General features: G+C 51.1%; 1 protein-coding gene across 1 annotated transcript; it reads left to right on the forward strand.

Annotated features, from left to right (window-relative positions):
* The first annotated feature begins 1,273 nt into the window (after positions 1-1,273).
* On the forward strand, positions 1,274-21,125 carry snta1 (syntrophin, alpha 1). The gene is made up of 8 exons (XM_084706318.1): positions 1,274-1,607; positions 5,773-5,958; positions 16,383-16,575; positions 16,879-17,068; positions 17,186-17,316; positions 17,801-17,997; positions 18,718-18,905; positions 19,313-21,125. Exons 1-8 carry the CDS (start codon positions 1,325-1,327, stop codon positions 19,403-19,405), a joined length of 1,461 nt encoding a protein of 486 aa, XP_084562444.1. The 5' UTR covers positions 1,274-1,324; the 3' UTR covers positions 19,406-21,125.
* The last annotated feature ends 479 nt before the right edge of the window (positions 21,126-21,604 follow it).

Raw genomic sequence — 21,604 nt, forward strand, 5'->3', positions numbered from 1 at the left:
CAGAGCAGTCCCACATTTACAACCAGAGCGTGACTTGACCTGACTGTCTGACTGTCTGTCTGTCTGCCTGCCTGCCTGCCTGCCTGCCTGCCTGACTGCCTGCCTGCCTGCCTGCCTGCCTGCCTGCCTGCCTGCCTGCCTGCCTGCCTGCCTGCCTGCCTGCCTGCCTGCCTCCCTGACTGCCTGCCTGCCTGCCTGGCTGCCTGATTACTCAATGGCTGGCTGATTGAATGACTTGCATATGCTCCATTCCTGTGACAGTCTGGTCTACTTAAAGCTTGTTTCCTCTCCTCTCTGGAATTCTCAGCGTCTGAGCAGCCCTTTGTAGTTGGCCAATGCATGGGCAGTATTGATTCTGACGTGCGCTCCATACCCCTCCTTCTCATTTACAGGACCCTGTTAACTGGTTTGGGGGGATGCTTTACGCTAAGGACCCCAAAGAGCACATTATTTCTGTCCCAAAGTGGATGGTTGTCTCTTTGTCCACTAAAGATTTTGTAGGTTATTGATTGAAGATATAAGCCACATGGGGGCTTCATCTCGAAGATGTTCCACAGTAAAGTGCTCGGGCTCAGCATTTCTATATCATATATAGGATTCACTTTGTTCATCACATTCACATGGGTCTTCAAGAGTAGCTGTGTCAGCACAAAAAAGGGTATCAACGCTTAGACCCACTTGCTTTATGGTGGTTGAAATGATCATGTAATTGATGTCCATATATAATAAAATTGTGGCAGGTCCATCCATAGGCCATCTTTATGCTTCATTAGAAGGATGTTAGAGTTGAAAGCAGAAGTTAGTTTTGGATAATACATTTGTTTAGAAAGTAGAGCTTGCATTAATGACAAACTCTCTGAAGTCCACTGGTGTCAGTGCATATGCATAGATTACATTTAGTGTCTGCCCCAATTTGAGATGGAAGCATTTGAAGAGAGCAGCTTTTATGCACTTATTGAAAGCTAATCAGCTGGAACAGCGGCCTCTGGTTATTGCTTGTAGGGCTATTTATCATATTGAATCCTGTTTTAAAGCTGTCGACCACGCTGCATGAACCCTGCTCATTATTAAAAAGAAGAGACTCTTTGAACTTGAAGTCAGTGTCAACACCGTTGCTAATCGTATCATTCCCAATTAACTTTAATTCTTACTTGAAGATAAACCTCTTGAAGAGAGAGAGAGAGAGAGAGAGAGAGAGAGAGAGAGAGAGAGAGAGAGAGAGAGAGAGAGGGAGGGGGCTGTGTGTCCCCTTCCATCTCCCCCACCCCTATCTCTTTACAGGACTGCCAACCCCTTCTAGAGTTATTCCAGGAATGTGTTGAACATGGCTGCCGCGATGAAGGCACAGAAAACGGGACTGTTGGAACTTCGAGTAACTGTGGACCGCTGGATCCGTGTTTTAGCCACACTTACCGAGGATACTTTAACGGTAAGCCCCGGAGAGGTCGCCGAAGAACCAGTGAAACCCAACCCAACTCCTACTGGTGCAGTTAACGGAGACCCTGCCAACCTCAGCTCCTCTCCCGTACCAGAGACGATCACCAACGTGAAGCGCACAGTGCGAGTTACAAAGCAAGATGTTGGAGGACTTGGAATTAGTATTAAAGGTATGGATAATGTTTTAATGTTCTCAATAATATAGCCTATTTATTAAAATAACTTATTTAACTACTTTCATAAGTTACAGCAGTCGTCTCCGACGCTTTTGCTTAAAGTGCGTAAAATAGCGCTGCCGACGCCTATTACTCCCTGTTCATATTACTTGCGTGAAACATTGGAGTGAATGTACAGACATGATCGGTTTCTCAAAGTTCGCCAGTACTCAACTCGTACTGCAATTGCGCGTCTCACCACTCCACGTGCATCTTCAACTCATAGATAAACGATTAAAAAAGTTCTACATCATCAAGGCTTTATAATCATGACGCAGAGCCATGGGCTAGCACTGCACCAAAGATAAATACAGAGCACAGATAGCATACAAATATGGTATCTATTTTACTGTGCGCTTCTCAGACTATTAATACGTTTGAAACGCACCTTAGTGCATTTAATACGAGTACACTGCTATAGAAGTGTGCAAACTTGTGACTACAAGGTCACTCACATGTGCTTACACTTTGAATGAAAGTCGGTGTCACACCAATAATAGGACCCCCGATGTAGCTGACTCTCTGGGCTCACAGCAGCTTCACCATCTTACTGTAATCACAAGGGGAAAGGGATCTGCCTGTAGAAATCTCCCCATCCAGGCGTACATACTTGTGCTGTGATGTGTTGAGCGACTCGGGGTGATAAAATACTTCCCCACGAGCCTCCGGTCACCTGTAAGAACAAGCAGCTATCACTTCAATCTCCCAGATTGCAAAGGTACAGCCACGCATGACTTTTGATGTATAATACCCCAGAGCAGCTAGTTAAGAACATATCTCTCTCTCTCTCTTTCTCTCTCTCTCTCTCTCTCTCTCTCTCTCTCTCTCTCTCTCTCTCTCTCTCTCTCTCTCTCTCTCTCCCCCCCTCTCTTTCAATCTTACTACCCCCCCACTGTCTCTTGCTCTGTTTCTTTCTCTCTCGCCATAGATCCAGTAACTGAGTTACCATGTGGTGAACACTCCACCACCAAACATCAAGGCAGTATTTAATATGGGCACTAGTGAATAATGTACAATCATTCGGATGAAAGGAACTGTAGAGTCAGAGACGATGTGTGTGCGCGCGCGCGCGCGTGTGTGCATGTGTCCACGTATACGCGTGTGCACTGTATGTGTACGTGGGTGTGAGGAAGAGAGGGAGAAAATCACTTCCTGAAAACGTTTGCACGTATAGACAGACTGTCAGCTCCCCTTGGAAACCTGCCAAGGTGGGGGGTCCATTTGACGGACAGCCCAGACCTGCGCCGCCGCTACCATGCAAAGATGTCTTGTCACTGACAGGTGGGAAGGTGTTAATTTTAGCTCCCCTCGACAAAACAAGTCCCCTAACGACGCACACACAAAACTCCACCGCTGCACTGAAATCCAATGGCGACCGTTGAAAAGACCACCAGACACCGCCTTGGCTCCCTGCTGCGGTGACAGAATAGTGCTTCTGCTCTATGAAGAGGAAAGGAGGCAGAGGGGTATAGTAAGCAAATGGTGGTGGGGTTGATGGGGGGAAGGGGGTGGTTAAGAGGCAGGCAGCTGACACCACAGTGAGCAGACCAGCAGCTGAGAGGAGAAGCTCCCAGCCTGGCCGCTCGGTTGAGTTTAATTTTAGGGAGCCCTCACTGGCTCTGAGAGAGGCCAGGAGGCGGTCTGTCCAGCTGACCTTGCCTTGCATCCAAACTGCACACTCACACCGCTACATGTAAGGGCAGGCTATACACGTACGCACAATGACGTGTCGAGACTTTTTCATGGCTTTCAAAGGGAAGCCTGGTTCTCATTCATTTGAGACAGTCAGCATTTGGGCCGTATGCGCACATTTTCTTAGAAAGTACCGGAAACTTGAGAGGGGTCACCACAGGTGGTCTTCTCCTTTCCCTCAAGGTCAAAGGTGAAGGTCTGGCAGGGGCGTCGTAGAGAGGGTCACATGCCCCCACCATCAAAAAGCAACTGTCAGTCATGTCGACACGTGTGTCAGCTTATGTGCACGGACATACCAGGGATTGTTTCTGAGCAACCATGAATGTGCCCGTTTACAGCCTGAGCCACACAGTGCTCTGCAACACAGAATGGATCCGCTTCAGATTCCGACATGAGGGGAGAGGCTGCTGCAGTGTTGTCACCAGTTGGGGGGGGGGGGGGGGGATGAGGCGTGGGGGAAAACTCCTCCACTCCCCACAGTTCCAGTGTGGGTATGATGTGTTGAGCTGTCAGCCCAGCCCACAGTGCCTGGCCCGAAGCCTAGATCCTAATAATGTGGGTCAGAGCTCTCTGACCAGGTCCCAGGGTGATTACCCCTCGCTCCCCGCCCCTGGCTCACCGCCCGCCCTCCCACCCATCCATCCAGCAGCCCTCCTTCTCCCTGCCCGCCCCGAGGGTGGGGTGAGGTCCGTAGCGTTTAGGGTAATGAAGTGAAAGAAGCTTACGCAGGATAATTGGCTAGTTTTTCTGGTGGTGCAATTGTTGAATGGTCCACTTGCTGAAAAAGCTTAAGATGCTATTTCTAGATGATTCGAAACACGGTCATGTTCTTTGGATCCTGCATTTTGTTGCATGTTCATATTGTTTACTTGTTATTTATGTTTACCATGCACACAAGTCGATTTATGAAAGACCGTAACAGTGACAATGTGTGCCTAAAAAATAAATGTACATTAAACTCAATTGTGGAAAAAATATAGTTGACAGATGATATGCAATGGGGAATTAAGTAGAGTAAAAATACTTTCAGTGTCCTTGTGGTACATGTACATTGCATATTACTATACATCAAATAATGTGAACTTATTTCAAAACTCATATCTGTGGTGATGGCCTGAAGTCTGAAGTGTTTATTATTGTCTTCAACCATCAAATGAGAAATACAGTAACACAGAGAAGCATATTGCTTATGATATAACAAAGAACTCTATTTAAAGATTATGCTCCTTCCTGATATCACCACCCCGTTAGATGAATCAGAATCACTTCCATTTTTCTCACTCCACAAATCAAATCACCCCTCGACTTTTTCTCACAGTGCATTTCCTCCTGGCCTCCCGCAATTCATCAGGGGTCAGAATCTGAACTGCGTCTCTATGGCTTGATCCCCAAACAAACAAGGCATTTGATGCCACAGTGGCCCTAGTGCTAGGTGCCTCTCTCACAACTGATACATCATGTTGACAGCACAGGGAGTAACAGTCTGCTGAGATTCAGAGGTGATTGAGATGCATGAGTCAGTGAGTCAGCCCCTGAGCTTTTCTCATTGAGGGCATCTGGCTCTATACTCTCTGTAGATGCTGCATGAATTACATCCCCCCCCCCCCGGTTTGCCAACGGAGCCAACCTGTGAAAGATGTATTCCAAATTCATTTGATTGAATCCTCTTTCAGATCATTCTTCAGCCACCTCGAGGCCAGGGCTCGACTGGCAGTTGACATTATTGACAATATTTCCCATGAAGAGCCCCTGCAGGAAGTGGCAGATCCATCAGCCAATGAGCTGACCTTCATTAAACTGTATTAGGAGAGGAGACGATGGGAGGGGAGGGGAGGGGAGGGGAGGGGAGGGGAGGGGAGGGGAGGGGAGGGGAGGGGAGGGGAGGGGAGGGGAGGGGAGAGGAGAGGAGAGGAGAGGAGAGGAGAGGAGAGGAGAGGAGAGGAGAGGAGAGGAGAGGAGAGGAGAGGAGAGGAGAGGAGAGGAGAGGAGAGGAGAGGAGAGGAGAGGGGAAGGGAGGGGAGGGAGGAGAAGAGAGCAGAGGATATGGTATAGGAGAGAAAGGGAGAAGAGTTGTTGGGAAGGGAGGGAGGGAAGGGGAGAGCAGAGAATATGTTAGGAGTGGAGATGGGAGGAGGGGAGAGGCTGCCTCAGGCAAAGTGGATGTCTGTCCTTGCATGCTCTTTAGCTGCAGTTTGAATGGTTCAAACCCTTGTGCCCGTGTTGTGGAATTAGTTTTACTGCGGCCATATAACACTGACTCGATATTACAGCACATTGTCAACTCTGGATAGCTAGGGTAATGTAGTCCTCATCAACATGCAGGTCAGGGACTTGCAGTCATTTGAACCCCCACGGTTCACCACTCAGGATGATATATTGGACGACAGTAAGTCTTCCACTCTCAACCCTACTGTGTTCTGGTGTTCAGGCGGAAGGGAGAACAAGATGCCCATTCTCATATCCAAGATCTTCAAAGGCCTGGCTGCCGACCAGACTGAGGCCCTCTACGTGGGCGATGCCATCATGTCGGTGAACGGCTCCGACCTGCGGGAGGCCACCCACGACGAGGCAGTGCAGGCGCTGAAGAAGACCGGCAAGGAGGTCATCCTGGAGGGTAAGCTTCCTGTCACATGACACTGAACTCGCACACACTCACCAGGCCACAACGTGGAAGTACAGGCACAGTCGCATGGTGCTAGGACAGTCACATGGTACCATTATAGTCACATGGTTCAGTCGCATGGTACAGGTGTGGTCCGTGTGCGGTCACATGGTCTCGTTACAGTCACATGGTAATGGTACAGTAGGATGCCACACAGGCTGAAACGGAGTGCTGGAGAAGAGAGAACTTGTTGAGCCTTGAAGGCGAGTTCTTTCTGTTTGCTTAGCTGACAGCCCCTGCAGGTCAGGACCAGCACAGACGAGCCAAGGTTTAACAAAAGATGAAGACTTTGACTCCAGGCAGTGGGGAGGGGGGGGGGGGGATCATGTTGTCGTGTGATTGCATCACATGCGTTCTATGTTCACTTCCTCTGTACGGGCGTAGCGTAGAGGTGGTTCCACAGTAGAAGATCACATCGCGACGGAGAACAAGCCGGCTGGTGGAGGTGCGGTCCGATGGGCGTGTTTGGGCCCCTCCGTGACATTTCTTGGGGGAAAAAAGGGCTCCACAAATGTGATGAACAGTCTTTGGAGGATCAGATTTGCTGACCACCCACTTCCCCCCCTTAGTTGCTCCTATTGTCTGTGTGTAGTCCAAGTCCAGATCGACCACCCACAGAGACAGACCACAGGCCCCCAGACAGGTTTATCGATGGCGGTCCGACAGACCGTCAGAGTTAATACTCTAGATGAGTTTGCCGGCTTGGTGCTGCACAGATTCCCATGACGCTGCAGAGGAGAGATGCAGGCCAGCAGGCAGGCGGTCAGGCAGGCGGTCAGGCTGGGAGGCGGACTGTCGAGCAGTCATACAGGCAGCAGAGCCAGACAAGAAGAACAAAAGCCAGAGATGCATTACAGACAGTGGAACATGAGGCAAACCCCGAGCAGGACCGAGGCAGCATGCAGGCAGAGGCAGCAGGCAGGCAGGCATTCAGAAGAGGCTGGCAAACAGACAGGCAGTAAGGCAAAGCGGGGGAAATCACTACAAATCCCCTTGGCCTCTGAGGCGGCAGAGAGGAGCAGCGATATCAGACAGCTCATCCAGGCCGGTCTGTGATCTGTCATGTCAGAAATGATTTCATGGTTTCCCTACCCCAAGGAGAGGAACTGTGGAGAGCTTTGGAGAAGCTTGCTGGGGGGGGGGGGCGAGGGCCTTTTGTTTTTGTCTGGGAAAGAGCCCAGGCTCTCAAGCTAGTTTATGAACAACAACTACTGCTAAGCCTCAAGCTGTTTTGTTGCACTGGAAAGTTAAACACAGACACTCCCCCCGGCTCAGATCCAGACTGCATTATGCCTGTCATGTCTACAACACAGTACCTGCAAGTGCTGTTCGACAGACACACATGAACACACCTCGTGACTTTTTAGTATAAGAAGTGGACGTAGCTTTGTGAATATTTCATGCTATCAGCAGATCGCAGTCGCAGAAAGACGATACGGCAAAAATATGCACTGACGCTCACCAGAAGTTATCAAAGAGTCCGATTTATGAGTGGGTGTGCTCCTACTGCAGTTCAAGATGGTGGACGCCCATGATAACCACAGCACATGGTAAACATGAACTCTATTTTATAATTCTGTGCTGCTGCTTCTGCGCCTTGGCTAACGTGCGGCCTGGGGGGTGTTTAGAGTGAAGTTTAAAGTGGACGGACACACCGAGCTCCTTGTCGGTATTCGTGTTGCTCCTTCATCAGACGGGAGATGGAATAATCAGTGCTGGAAGGAGAGGTAAACACCTAGAGGGTCAGATACATAAAACAGAGAAGATGAAACCGTAAAGCCGCAGCTGGCTTCATTTCCTCCTCGACTTTTTTTTCTCTTTTTCTCGAGTGTGTGGGCGTCTGTGTGTGTGGGTGTCGGTGTGAATGTGTGTGTGTGGAAGGGTGCGCACAGGGGCTTTGGTTTGGTAGAATCGTAGTGGGTGAGAATGAGAGAGGGAGATAAATAGAGAGGTGAATGAAAGATTGCTATAGAAAGTCTAATCCGCCTGGTGTTGGCGTGTAATGTAATATTCTCTGCATTTTCACACCTTATTATCACTATACAGGCAGCTGCTGATGACTGGAGAAGGCTGGGTTCACACTTTACATGCGCTCGTGGTCACTGAATGCAGTTGTAAAGTGCAGTCACATTCGCGTCGCCTATTCAGATGTATTCCGCTATGAACAGGTAGTGTGGCACTAAATGGACAGGAGACGAGCGGTGACAAACTATATATCTGCAAACTGTAAGCCTGGCCGGGGGCTCAAGCTGCTCTGTCACTTACGCTGGTGACTGGTCATTTGGATTCAGCCTGGAGCCCAAATTCATCGGCACCAGTGGATCATCCAGCCGGGGCCCCTCCCCTGGGCACCCAGGCCTGACAGGGTGCCCCACAGAGGGAGACAGAACACAGGATAATCACCTGGAGGGGTACTTGTGTGTATGTGTGCCCGTCTGTGTGGTTGCAGCTAGTTTAGGTAGGTGTCCTGGGGGGAAGGAGGGGGGGGGGGGGGGGAATTGAAGAACCGCTACACCGTACACAGCGAGATGTTGCATATCTGGGGCAGGCTAATGGAGGGGGAGGAGAGCGCCTCAGATCTCTCTAACTAAACATAAGCCCCTGGAGGGGCAGCAGTTAGTGGCCTGTCTTGGGGGGGAGGGGGGAGGGGGGAGGGGGGGGGGCAGGCCACTGCTCTACCTGCTGTCGATGGATGCTCCGAAACATTCATGGCAGATCGCTGACACGTAGGAAGAGTTGCAGTGTGAGAAAGGACACTTTCACTTCCGAGAAGTGAACTTCTGGGAACTTGGCTAGGGTATTAGCTTAATATCAGGCAAAATTTCGTTTAAATGTACTGGGCCCGTAAGTCCCTGACTGGCCATGAGCTGTAAATCCGTGGGTGAAATGTTCTGTGGCACTTTGCCAAGACACACCGGTCAGAACTAGCAAGCCTGGCCTTTTCAGACCCTGCTCTCCGCCCTGGGGGCTTGGTACAGACACCGACATTACACAGTTGTGGCAAAGGGTCTGGATCTTGTTTCTAATGTTATCTCTCCAGGACTGCTGCTGCTGTTGTTGTTCTGTTGACTATCGAGTGGTTTGGAAGGACTATTGATTGAATGTGCATGCGTCAAAAACATACTCATTCTGGATTACCGTGAAGTTAGGTTGCTGATAAGAATTCCATTATGGGTTCAATGTGTTGCCAAAAGTGAGTGACCTTCAGTGACCTCTATCAAAGTAAACCATAACCTATTCATAACTTTGTGTGCCATGTGACCTCAAATGTGAACATGTCAAGTGTCAAACATGCCAGGAAAAGTCGCACACACAGAACCGTTCATACCGACATGAAAATGTGTCAGGAATGTTTGAGGTATGATTTTGGAGGGCTTCGTTTGAGCTGGTGGTAATAATGGTTGGCGTGCATGGTCAGCGTTCTCCACTCTGAGCTAACCCCCTTAGCTAATGGGGCTCTGAGGATAGCAGACCGGCAAACTGAGCCCGGGGAAATGGCCAGCCTTTCAGCATTCTACTGACAAGGCAGCGACAAATAGCAACCTGAGCTTTTACAATTTCCTCAAGCCAATTAGGCCCCTTGAAAGTGTGTGTTTGTGTGTGTGTGTTTGTTTGTGGGGTGGATAATAAGGCTGTGCTGTGTTTGTGTTTAGTTAGCCCAGAGTAGCTAATGCCACCATTAACCAACCATGGGCCTGAGAGGTGAGAGTGTTCTTTGACTCAAGCACCACACTGCACTGACCGAGCTCTCCACAGCCTCAGAGCCCTCCACAGCCCCAGAGCCCTCCACAGCCCCAGAGCCCTCCACAGCCCCAGAGCCCTCCACAGCCCCAGAGCCCTCCACAGCCCCAGAGCCCTCCACAGCCCCAGAGCCCTCCACAGCCCCAAGAGCTCTCCACAGCCCCAGAGCCCTCCACAGCCCCAGAGCCCTCCACAGCCCCAGAGCCCTCCACAGCCCCAAGAGCTCTCCACAGCCCCACAGCCCTCCACAGCCCCAGAGCCCTCCACAGCCCCAGAGCCCTCCACAGCCCCACAGCCCTCCACAGCCCCACAGCCCTCCACAGCCCCAGAGCCCTCCACAGTCCCAGAGCCCTCCACAGCCCCAAAGCCCTCCACAGCCCCAGAGCCCTCCACAGTCCCAGAGCCCTCCACAGCCCCAAGAGCCCTCCACAGCCCCAGAGCCCTCCACAGCCCCAGAGCCCTCCACAGCCCCAGAGCCCTCCACAGCCCCAGAGCCCTCCACAGCCCCAGAGCCCTCCACAGCCCTCCACAGCCCCCAGAGCTCTCCACAGCCCCAGAGCCCTCTAAAGCCCCAGAGCCCTCCACAGCCCTCCACAGCCCCACAGCCCTCCACAGCCCCAGAGCCCTCCACAGCCCTCCACAGCCCTCCACAGCCCCAGAGCCCTCCACAGCCCCAGAGCCCTCCACAGCCCCCAGAGCCCTCCTCTCTGCCTGGCCGTCTGCCTGGCTGTCTGCCTGTCCTCCACGTCGCTTCTCTCAGTCCTCCATGTTCAGCCAAACACCTGTCACTGAAGCAACTGGTGATGGCAAAAAGAAGCCTGTGTCCCCCTCCCACCAAGACATGCATTCTTTGGCACAGATTCTTTGAAACACACAACCCACCTACACACACACACACACACACACACACTGCTCATCCGACCAAACAAAAGAGTTCAGGCCCGAGAACGGGGGAATGCTGGGAAACAGAGGAGTGCCGCAGGATCTGTGGTAATTCACTTATCCCGTGTTACCTGCAAACCCCAGCCTTTCCCAGGCCACGGGGAAGGATGAAACACCTCCGTGCCTGCAGACATTTACAACCGGCTTGTTTTATATTCCTCCGTTTTTTTCCCGAAAGTAATTGAGCCTCTGTCTTGGCATTCGCTGCTGCCCTACTTCCTTTCTGCCTTTTTAGGTTTCCAGTGCCAGTGAAGCAGCAAGATTTGATTAATTGGCAGTTGGCTGCCAGTTTGTGCCCACGCAGCCTATGCTTTGTCGGTAGTGAGCTTGCTGATGCTAACCTGTACCCAAAGCTTGTCAGTCGGTAGTGAGCTAACTGATGCTAACCTGTACCCAAAGCTTGTCAGTCGAATGCTAGCATGTGGCTACTCTGAAGCCACCATTGGAGGGCTAGCTCCATCCAGCTCCTCATTCCTCACTCCCGTGTGTGCAGTGCTAACACGTCCCTGGACTGTTCAAAGTGTCTTTGACTTCTCGGTTCAATACAGGCCAGCACAACTGGAAGTGGATTTGTCTGGGTGGTAAAGGATTTCTGCTTAACAAGTCTGTCAATCTGATTTAATTGCCCATTGGAGGAGCAATAGGGAAGTGGAGCAGTCAGAGGCACTATCGGAAGGCAACCGAGCTTGGTGCTGCAGAGCTGAAAGATAGAAGAAGCACACAAGACTGGTTTCTCTCCACTAGACCATCCAAGCCAACTTTTAAGAAACCACAAGTGTTTCTTCTAGATCGTCCCCCACATTATTCCATAGCACACACACACAGCCCACACACACACAGCCCACACACACACACACACACACACACACACACACACACACACACACACACACACACACAGCCCACCCACACACGCACACTCACACTCGAAGGTGCTGATGTGAGACATTGTCTGAGGTGGAATATCCAGCTGTCTTTTGACCACACACAGTCTGACCACAGAGGCTCTATTAATCCGTCTCCGCTGAACTGAACCGAGCAGCAGGCCCACGAGAGAGGCAGAGACAACTATGGTCCGACTTGCTTTTTAGCACATCTATTTTACATTTATATTACATTGTTGAGAAGGAGTCGGCCTAATCTCCGATTTGACGCCAGGTGCAAGTTGATCGTCGAAACCTTAGCTCGGTGGCCTAATGTAGTCGTAATGAGCAGCAGAGCTACATTGGTGCCAATTACACCAATCCTTGTGGAGTTTGAAGCTGGAAGTTCAAATACCCACACATTCTGATTTTGCATCAAGCTATGTAAGCAGGACAGGAGTCGATTCTTCTTTCATATCCTTCCTTCTTAGTGTAAACATCATAACTATGAACCAGTCCAGTCTGGCCTAGCCTTGGCTGCACATTTATATGACCAATAATGATCCCTGCATGAACAAAGCCTCTACTGTATATTCCTCTTGCACATTATTTCAAACCGATATTGCGTTCCAGTATTGAGAGAGAATGGCAGTACCTATGCCTGTTAAAGTTATGCCAAAGGCGTGTGCTATATAACCTTATTAAAACTCTTAGGCACTTGGACGCATGACAGAATAATTATCACTTTCAAAATAAACCTTCTGTTACGGCTGGTTCGGTATCTGAGACACATTCCACGCAGCACCCACTCCTTTTCTACGCCATAGCATCGTCTTTATGGTTCATAGTATGCTATAGCGACTAACTAGACCATACGAGGATGTAGGCTATTCTTTCCCCTCATTTGCTTACCATCGTCTCTCTGCTCTTATATGGAACCTACTTACTTTGTACAGACAGGGATGACCTTCCCGTCTATTTCATTGTTGTGGAAGACAATGATGCGAGGGTTAGTGGATCATAGTTTGTAATGGAGGAGGATGTGTGTGTGTGTGTGTGTGTGTTTTTTGGCCCTGGGTTACCAGTTTGAACCAGCTCTCCTTTCCTGTTGTGTTGGACCTGCTGTTGACAGTGACGCTGTCCAGACCAGTCAGCGGTGCCAGACCCAAGCCAGGCCCGTTCAGCCAACTGCAGAACCACAGGACAGATCTTTTCCCCCTGGTCTGGTTCAAAGTCCCGCCTCAGAGAATGTTCCAGAGGTGTTCCCAGAGAGCAGGGCATGAGGATATTCAGGACGGGCTCAGGGAGGATTTGGTCACCAAAGAAAAAGGGCTCAGTGAGAGCACACCTCTCGTCCAGGGCTGTGTGTGACTGCCTTTCCCTGGGTGGAGTTTGCTTAGGAGAGAGGGCCCCTTGGAACCCCAGTGTTTGTACCCAAGCAAAAAAGAGAAATAAATCATGATGAACAGCCAATCCTGAAAATGAGACCCATCGAGAAGTCAAAGCCGGACCTCACCGTGTTCACTTGAGACGTTTTGGCCTCCGTTAAAGCTCAGTCAAACAGCGTTCGAGTGAAAAGTCAGGCGGAGACATTTAGTCATTTAACAGACACTCTTATCCAGAGCAACTTACAGTAAGTACAGGGACATTCCCCCGAGGCAAGTAGGGTGAAGTGCCTTGCACAAGGACACAACGTCAATTGTCATGGCCGGGAATCAAACTGGCAACCTTCCGATTACGAAGACATCTCCAGACATCTCCAGATCCTGAACCAGGAAGTGGACGCATCCAGTGGGAGTCAGCCCACCACTGGGTCTGAGAGCTCCGTTCACTTTCATCTACTTTGTTGAATTATTCTAATGAACTCTCTTGACACGACGCAAGGCAATCAAGTTGGAGTTCTGCCGTGTGTGTGAATGAGTTTGAAAGTCTGATTCCATGCCCTGACTCCCCCCTGGTGTTGGCTGCCATCCATGTTTTTAATGAGATGGACTGTGGGGATGATTAGGCTTCGTCCTTCTCCGATCTCAATCACACAGGATGGAGAGACAGCCTCTTCTCTCATCTGCAGTGGCCAAGACTCTGGAGCTAATCACGCACATTAACAATTTACTGCCCAAAAACCCAATTCGTCAAACCCACGGGAGTCTGGGAAGGGACCACACACGCGCTCCTTCGTACACACACACCCGCACAAACACACATGTGCAGACAAACACACACACACACAGGCGCCACAGGGTTTTTGTCTAAGTTTATTGCACATACACCGGAGAAGTTAGAAGGTAGAACCTTGGGAGGTGGACCCAACGTTGTGTTGACATTTGTACTGGTGTTCGCATGCGAAAAAATCCGGGGTCAAGTTGGTTATGTGTGTGTTTTTGTGGGCGTGTGGAGCTTACAGCGTGTGTACCAACCGGGAGGCTGGCGACTGGACCTCGACAATGTTGTTTTTGCCAGAGAGTTGGTGCGCGGGAGGTAGAGGGACATTCCTGTGCTAATAGGGCTTATGGGGCGAACAGCGTGCTTCAGAGGTCGCCCCGCACCAAATGAAATGGAATTCCAGCTGCTCCCACGGCAACCAGGAAGCAGGGGGTGCCGATTCAGCCGCGGCATTGTTGTCTGTGACTTGGCAACGCTGCGCTGGTCCGGCCAAGTCAGGCTACGAGGCAGCGAGCCCCACCCCCCCGCCCCCCGCCCCCGCCCGTTGCCTGTGTACATCCTCAGGGGTGCAGATCCGACCGTTTGTAGGGCCAGGCTTTCTGGTGACTTCTCCAACAGCACTGTTGGGGTTTTTAGAAATGTGGTTTCCTCTATTCACGTTGTTAGAGCGCTGGGCAATTGAAACTGTGTCTGGACTGACTGAGGGCTGTGGGAGAGAGTTCAGAGTAGTGACCCGGAGTTTAGGGAATGATGTGAAACTGAATTGGAAATAAATGTATGGGGGGGGGGTGGGGGTGGGGATTTGGTTCACTGTTATTAAAGCTGGAAGAGGAAAGCTTAGTGTGTTAGGGTGTAGGGGCTATTAAATGCCACACGTGCACACATCTCATGTGCACACACATACACATGCAAGCAGACATACACAAACACACACACACACGCATACACACACAAAGACACATCACACAAAACATATAGAGGGTCTTTTGCTACTTGCCAGATAAGCTAAAGTAATAACAGTGGTGTGTGGGCTAATTTTAGCTCCGTGTAGAATGTGCCCTCCACTGGTATTCATTCTAACATTCGGATTCCGTTCAACGTAATTCACTTCTGGTTGAATTGAGCTTCTCTCCCTTTATTCACCCGTACCACCTCTTCAATGAGTTGTTTTGGGACACAGAACATGACAAATCTGGGAAATGCTGCTGATGCTTGTGTCTGTGTGTCTGTGTGTTTGTGTGTGTGTGTGTGTGTGTGGGGGGGGGGGTGTTAGATAATAGAGGAGCTTCATTTGACAAAAAAACTAACATTTTCCACCCAGTTCTAGAATCAGAGGCAGTATGGAGGTTGGAGCAATGGAGGCTGTGAAGAAGAAATGTCCCACTGTGATAACATGATGGAAAGTCAGAAATGAGAGCAACCGCATGGCGTACATCTGTCAGAAATGATGGCCTGAGTGCGTGCATGAGACCTAACATTATAAGACTGACCAACCAATTTGTACGGTCTGAGCCCAGATCCCCAACCAGGAAGAGGCCATCCCATGGTGCACTGCACACATCAATGGGTTGGCACAGGAAGTCAAACACAGTAGCTAGTTTCCATGAAATACAACGCCAGTGTGTTGACGAGACTTCAAAGCTGTAGCTTCAGACTGGGATACCACACAGCCTTGGTATAGCCCCATAAGTACTCCGTGTCCATACAAACTACCTCCGAGCTACTCTGCAATGCGATGCGAACACCCCCCCCCCCCCCCCCTCCCAGTGTGTGACCTGTGAGGTACTGACGGAATGGGAGGGGAACAGGATCATAGAGAACGCCCGTCGGGGAGGAGAGCGAGAGGGAGGGAGGGAAACGAGAGAGAGAGGGAGAGAGAGAGACATGGAGAATGCTGACGGTGGGGTTGGGTTGACCAGGGGGCGACGGAGTGACGGCGGCTCTATTTCGGGCCTGAAGGAAGCCCCCGTCGGTCTCTTGTGAGTGGAACGCTTCACACCTCCCCAGTGAAAGCAGAGCTGTGCCCCTGGCTACCCGCCTCGCGTCCTCTGGGCTATTTTTACCCCAGCCCTGGCTCCCTATACCATACCACAGCCCACTGGAGCTGCCTGGACGAGTGTCTGTGTGTGTGTGTGTGTGTGTGTGTGTGTGTGTGTGTGTGTGTGTGTGTGTGTGAGTGTGTGTGTGTGTGTGTGTGTGTGTGTGTGTGTGAGAATGTTTAGTGAGGTAAAAGGCCGTGTGTGGTTGGACTATGTCAGCGAGGGACAGCGAGGGACTGGGAGCAGTGGGAATGAGAACCACTTCAGACAGTGAAAGCGAAGATCTTTTTTAATACCAGCTGTGTGGTATACTGTCTGCCGCTGTCGTGGTCCTACAGAAAGACTCAGACCTGCCTGTCACATCAGATCCCACCCTCCTGTCCCATCACTGTCACCCTTCACCTTCACACTGCAAACGGAATTCTAGAAAACAATGTATCTGTTGCATGATTCGCATTGAACAGAAACAACTGCCAATTTTGGTCTGTATAATTTTTTCATTTGAAACTCTACAATGGGATATTTGCTTGCGTCATATTAAATTGAATCTCCTCCCCCTTTTTCCTCTAACTCCTCCACTTTCACCCCTCCTCCTCCTCCACCTCCTCCTCCTCCTCTCCTCTCCCAGTGAAGTACATCAAGGAGATGTCAGCGTTCTTCAAGAACACGTCCCCTGGAGCCCCCCTCCCCTGGGACTCCCCCCCTGCCACCCCTCAGAAAGGGGCCGACACCCCCCCCGGCGAGCCCAAAGAACCCCGCAGCATCCCGCTCAAGATGTGCCAGGTGCTGCGGAAACAGTGCCCCCCGGACACAGAGAATAGGTACTGCAGCCTCCCCATCTTCCCAACATACTGAGGCTCTTTTTTTGGGGGGGGGAGGGGGGGGGCTGTGGGTGAGGGAGGTTTGACTGATGTTCATCAGCGCTCTATAAGTTAAAGGAATTTCACCAACCCGTCTTCCTCCTCCATCCCCTTCATCTGTACCCTTTCATCCTCCCACTTCGCTGTTCCCCCTCTCTCTCTCTCTCTCTCTCTCTCTCTCTCTCTCTCTTTATCTCTCTCTCTCTCTCTCTCTCTCTCTCTCTCTCTGTCTCTCTCTCTCTCTCTCTTTCTCTGCCCCCACAGGTATTTCGAGGTGATCTCATCAAACCGAAAGAGTTCTGTCTTCCTGCGGGCGAAGGACCCAGCCATGGCCCAGTCCTGGTACAACGCCATCCAGGCCGGCACGGCCGCCCAGGGGCTCCGGGTTAAGGAGGAGCTGAGGGCCATGCAGCCCGGCCTGGAGGTCAAACACGTGGGCTGGATCACCGAGCAGGTACCCGCCCCTCGCCGTCGATCGACGCCAGGGGCCTCGAGTCGAGACCGAACGTTCGGCTTTTGTTTTGCTCGGACTGACCTGTGCGTGTCGTCCTCCTCCCCCGCCCCCCCCCAGGCCTCCCAGGGCCCGGAGAGAGCCGTGGTGGCTGTGCTGACGGAGAGAGACCTGCTGCTGTACCCCACCCTGCCTGATAGCAGAGACAGCCTCAGCAGCCCGGCCAAGAGCCATCCACTCATCACCACCAGGTACACTCACGTCCGTTTCTCACTCAATAGTGTAACCGTACATGTGAAAATATCTGTGTGTGTATCTGGCTGCTGTAACGATTGAATTTCACTTCCAGGGATGATAAAAAAAGTCACGTCTATATAAGTAGACAACCCCCCCTCACACACACACACACACACGTTCCACACACACACGTTCCCCCTGCTCAAACCCGCATGGTTTGGACAACCATGAGGAAAATTACACTGCTCTCTGAGGTCATGATCAGAGGCTTGTGTGGATGCTTCCATAAATGGGATATTGGAAACCTAGCATGATCTCATATTCATGTGGAAACGATTAGCAAACCCAGAAGGTATGAGTCACACATCCACCCCATTCCCCACCCCCCTGCTCACTGCCTCTCTCCTTACTACCTTCCTTCCTTCCTTCTCTCCTACCTCCCTTATCTCGTTCCTTCTCTCCTCTCCTACCTTCCTTCTCTCTCCCTCCACCCCCCAGACTGGTCCACTCGGGCCCAGGGAAGAGCTCCCCCCTGCTGGACTCGGAGCTGTCGTTCGGCCTGCGGACGGGCACCAAGCAGGGCGTGGAGACCCACGTGTTCCGGGTGGACTCTGCCAAGGAGCTGTCCGTGTGGACGCACCTGCTGGTGGAGGGCTGCCACAACGCTGCCGAGCTCATCCAGGAGGTCACCACAGGTACAATTACACACAGTCATTGAGCAGAGCGCTCTTGTCCAGAGCTGACTTACAGTCAGTACAGGGATATTCTCCCCCTGAGGCAAGTCGGGTGAAGTGCCTTGCCCATGGACGCAACGTCACGTGTAGCTGGCCGGGAATCGAACTGGCAACCTTCGGATTACTTGCCCGATGCTCTACCCACTCAGCCACCTGACTCCCTTAGGTAGGGGGTCCGCTGGACATTCCGGTCTCAACCAGGGGGGGATGGGTCTCTCTACGGGGGAGACTCTTGTGTACCTGGATTGGTGGCAAGTTTAGTAGAGGAAAGGGTTTAGTGTGGGTCGGGTCCCAAGTGACAACAAGCAGGTACTGGTCGGATTGTGTCGAATGTTGGTCTTCCTTCCTCTCTTCCTTGGATAAATCACTGTTCTGACCAGAGTGGTTGACTGGGTGAGGCCACACTGCCCTCTACTGGGTGGGATGTTGCACTGCAGCATTTGCCCGTCTCTGATTGAATCTGTAGTGTCATAGAACAAAGGGAGCAGACGCTGTTGTTGAGAGAGACCAGAGAAGGCACACGGAGCCAGACTTCTCGAACGCGGAAATGTGACGAGTCCACAAAAAAACCCCACTGCGCTGTCTCTCTCCTGCCTCCCCTCTCTTGGCCTTCTCTCCCTCCCCGCTCTGCTCCGTCATCCCTCTCTGCCCCCCCCCCCCCCCCCCCCCCCCTCCGATCAGCCTGCAGCTGGAACGGGAAGGAGGTCACTCTGGGAGTGCACATCGACGAGGGCTTCACCCTGTTCACGGAGGAGATGGGCGTGAGGAAGAGCGTCCTCCTGCAGCAGCCCTTCGAACGCCTGCGGATGTCCTCGGACGACGGCGTGCGCATGATCTTCCTGGACTTCGGAGGCCCGGAGGCTGAGATTGTACGTCTCTGCTGTGTGTGCGCGCGCGTTTTGGGTTTCCGTGCGAATGTGTGGTTGTCTGTGTGTGTGTCTGTGTGTGTCTGTGTGCATGACGTGTGTCTGGGCGTGTCTTTGTGTGATGGTTTGCATGTTCCCCCCACTTCGTTAACAGTAATGAAACGCCCTCTTCTTCTTGTTCTTCTCCTCCACCACATACTCCCTGCGCCCTCTCACCTGCTCTCCCTCCGTTCCTCTCCTCCCTCCACCCCTCTCCTCCCTCCCTACTTCTCCTCCCTCCACCCCTCTCCTCCCTCTGCCCCTCTCCTCCCTCCACCCATCTCCTCCCTCCACCCCTCTCCTCCCTCCGCCCCTCTCCTCCCTCCATCCCTCTCCTCCCTCCATCCCGCCTGTGTCCATCCACCCTGCAGCAACTGGACCTCCACTCCTGCCCCAAGACCATGGTGTTCATCATCCACTCCTTCCTGTCTGCCAAGGTCAAGAGGCTAGGCCTGCTGGCATGATGACAGCCTCTCCCTGGGCACCCAACCTCACACACACACACACACACACATACACACGTACACACACACATACACACCCAACACCAGGGTCAGGGTGCTGCTCCTGCAGGCAGATTGACTGACCGTTCCATCCACCGTAGGTCAGAATCCTCTCCCTCTCGTCCCGGTGGAATCGATATCAAGCAGCAATAATGATGCTCCCAAGGTTGCGAGGTTGTCCTACACACAGCTGCACCTCTGCTGTCAGGCGTTCATCACGTCAGCCAGCCAGCTGTGTTGTCACGGCAGCCCACAAAGCACTGTTACCAAGCTGGAGAGTTCGTTAGTGACTTAGTCTTGTCGTTGGTAGTTTCACGGAGCGTAGCCGTTTTTTTGGGGTTGTTGTTGCCGTTTCCATGATCCCTGTGTCAGCTCTTCAGCTGTCATCGGAAGTCATCGCAGTTCCTATTTCATTTCCATGACAACAGCCCATGGTCACTGGGAGGGCTGTAAGGCTGTAAGGCTGTAATGGAACCGAAAGGTGTTTTGCTCTCGGGAAGAACTGATTGGTCAATAGAACAGTTAAGAGTGCGTCATGTGGCGCCCATCCAGCCATCTCCTCTCCGCGTGCGTGTCAACGGGGCCTCCATCTTCATTTACGTCGGCCAGAAGGGCTGCAATCCAAATGCTGATTCGGTTGATTATTTAGTGCAGCTAAAGTAGCCCCCCCCCCAGCCCCACCTCCTCCACCTCCTCTGCATCTTGTTCGTGGATTCACTTTCCTGTCCCCTCTCTCCCCCTCTCTCCCACCCCTTCCGTCCCCAGAAGCAAGTCCCTTTATATTTAGGTGTACAGGTACATAGCTGGTCATCCACCCTCCACTTCACATGTATTGGTTGATGCATACCATACACAGCATTCATATTTGTCGTTTTCTTTTTTACTCGACGCAGTATCATTCAGGATGATGAGTGCATACTAAGACCGGTAGCGATTTATAGCTTTGAAACGAAAGGAGTGTTGAACTCTCAAATACATATTCATTCATACATATTCAAAATGGCAAAATGGTCAACATCATCACATGCCACGTAAGGCCTACATGAGTTGTTTTCTATAGAGATAGGAAGAGAGAAATGCAGAGAGGGTGTCGCTCAGTGATATAACATTTGACTGCAGATCAAGAGGTTGCAGGTTCAAATGGCCCCTGTACTGTACATCGCTTCAGATAGAAGTGTCTGCTAAATGAATCCAAAAGTGAAAATGAATACGTTATTAGAGAAAGGGGGTGGGTTTAAGCTGGTGTTGTAGTTCATACTGAGATAGCTGAATACACAATGTTTTTCTCTTTTGATCAATGGCAGAAAACAGACTAAAACATGTTGAATGACAGACTTTGGACGTTCTAGGAAGTCACCAGGGTATGTGTGTGGGACAGTGTTGGTTCTCCTGGTGGCCATCTTGAAAATGTTTTCATTTACAGAAGGGATTCTAATAACTATTTAGATGACTACTTGCTTGCATCACAGTGTTCATTTTCCCGCATTTTTTGTGTCAGTTCTCGACCCACAACGTGTGGCCTTCTCTAAACCAACTTATATTAATATATATATATTTCAAAACTAAAACTTGTTTGCTTTCAAAAATAAAAAATGTATTGTATATTGTTATTTAAACAAAGGTGTGCCTTGCAGGGTTGTTTGTATATAAAAGTGTAATAAACATTCATTGTTAACTTTTACCAGGTTCTATTGACTCTTCATAACTAGTGTACCATATGCCTGAGAACAGAATTGTATTTAGTCTTTAGTCTGCATCTCTGTTTCACCGACCGTCTCTGGAGGAAAGGATGCCTCACTGAACATCCCTCCCAAGGATTTTTCCCTTTTCTCTTTGAGTTTTCCTCAGAGTTTTTCCATGTCTTCTGTAGGGTCCAGGTTGGTTAAGGTGTTGTTTTATGGGCATCTGTGAAGCCCTCTGTGACATTGCTTGTAAGAAGGGCCACACACAATGTGATTTGAAGTGTTCGGAGTACACCTCTAAAGAAACCCTTATTGTCTGTCTGTCTGTCTGTCTGTCTGTCTGTCTGTCTGCCTGCCCCTCTCTCTCTCTCTCTCTCTCTCTCTCTCTCTCTCTCTCTGTCTCTCTCTCTTTCTCTCTCTCTCTGTCTCTCTCTCGCCCTCTTTGTCAACCTCTCTTTCTCTCTCGTTGTCCCTCTTA

The sequence above is a fragment of the Hypomesus nipponensis genome, chromosome 9 (assembly GCF_054491055.1).
Source record: "Hypomesus nipponensis isolate SF chromosome 9, ASM5449105v1, whole genome shotgun sequence".
Classification (NCBI taxonomy): Eukaryota; Metazoa; Chordata; class Actinopteri; order Osmeriformes; family Osmeridae; genus Hypomesus; species Hypomesus nipponensis.

What these genes read in the sequence shown, in the direction of transcription:
- snta1 (XM_084706318.1), top strand. Translation starts at nt 1,325, where the DNA reads ATGGCTGCCGCGATGAAGGCACAGAAAACGGGACTGTTGGAACTTCGA. An exon ending in CAAGGAGGTCATCCTGGAGG is followed by an intron (nt 5,959 to 16,382) that starts GTAAGCTTCCTG and finishes CTCCTCTCCCAG; the next exon opens with TGAAGTACATCAAGGAGATG. An exon ending in GAGGCCCGGAGGCTGAGATT is followed by an intron (nt 18,906 to 19,312) that starts GTACGTCTCTGC and finishes TCCACCCTGCAG; the next exon opens with CAACTGGACCTCCACTCCTG.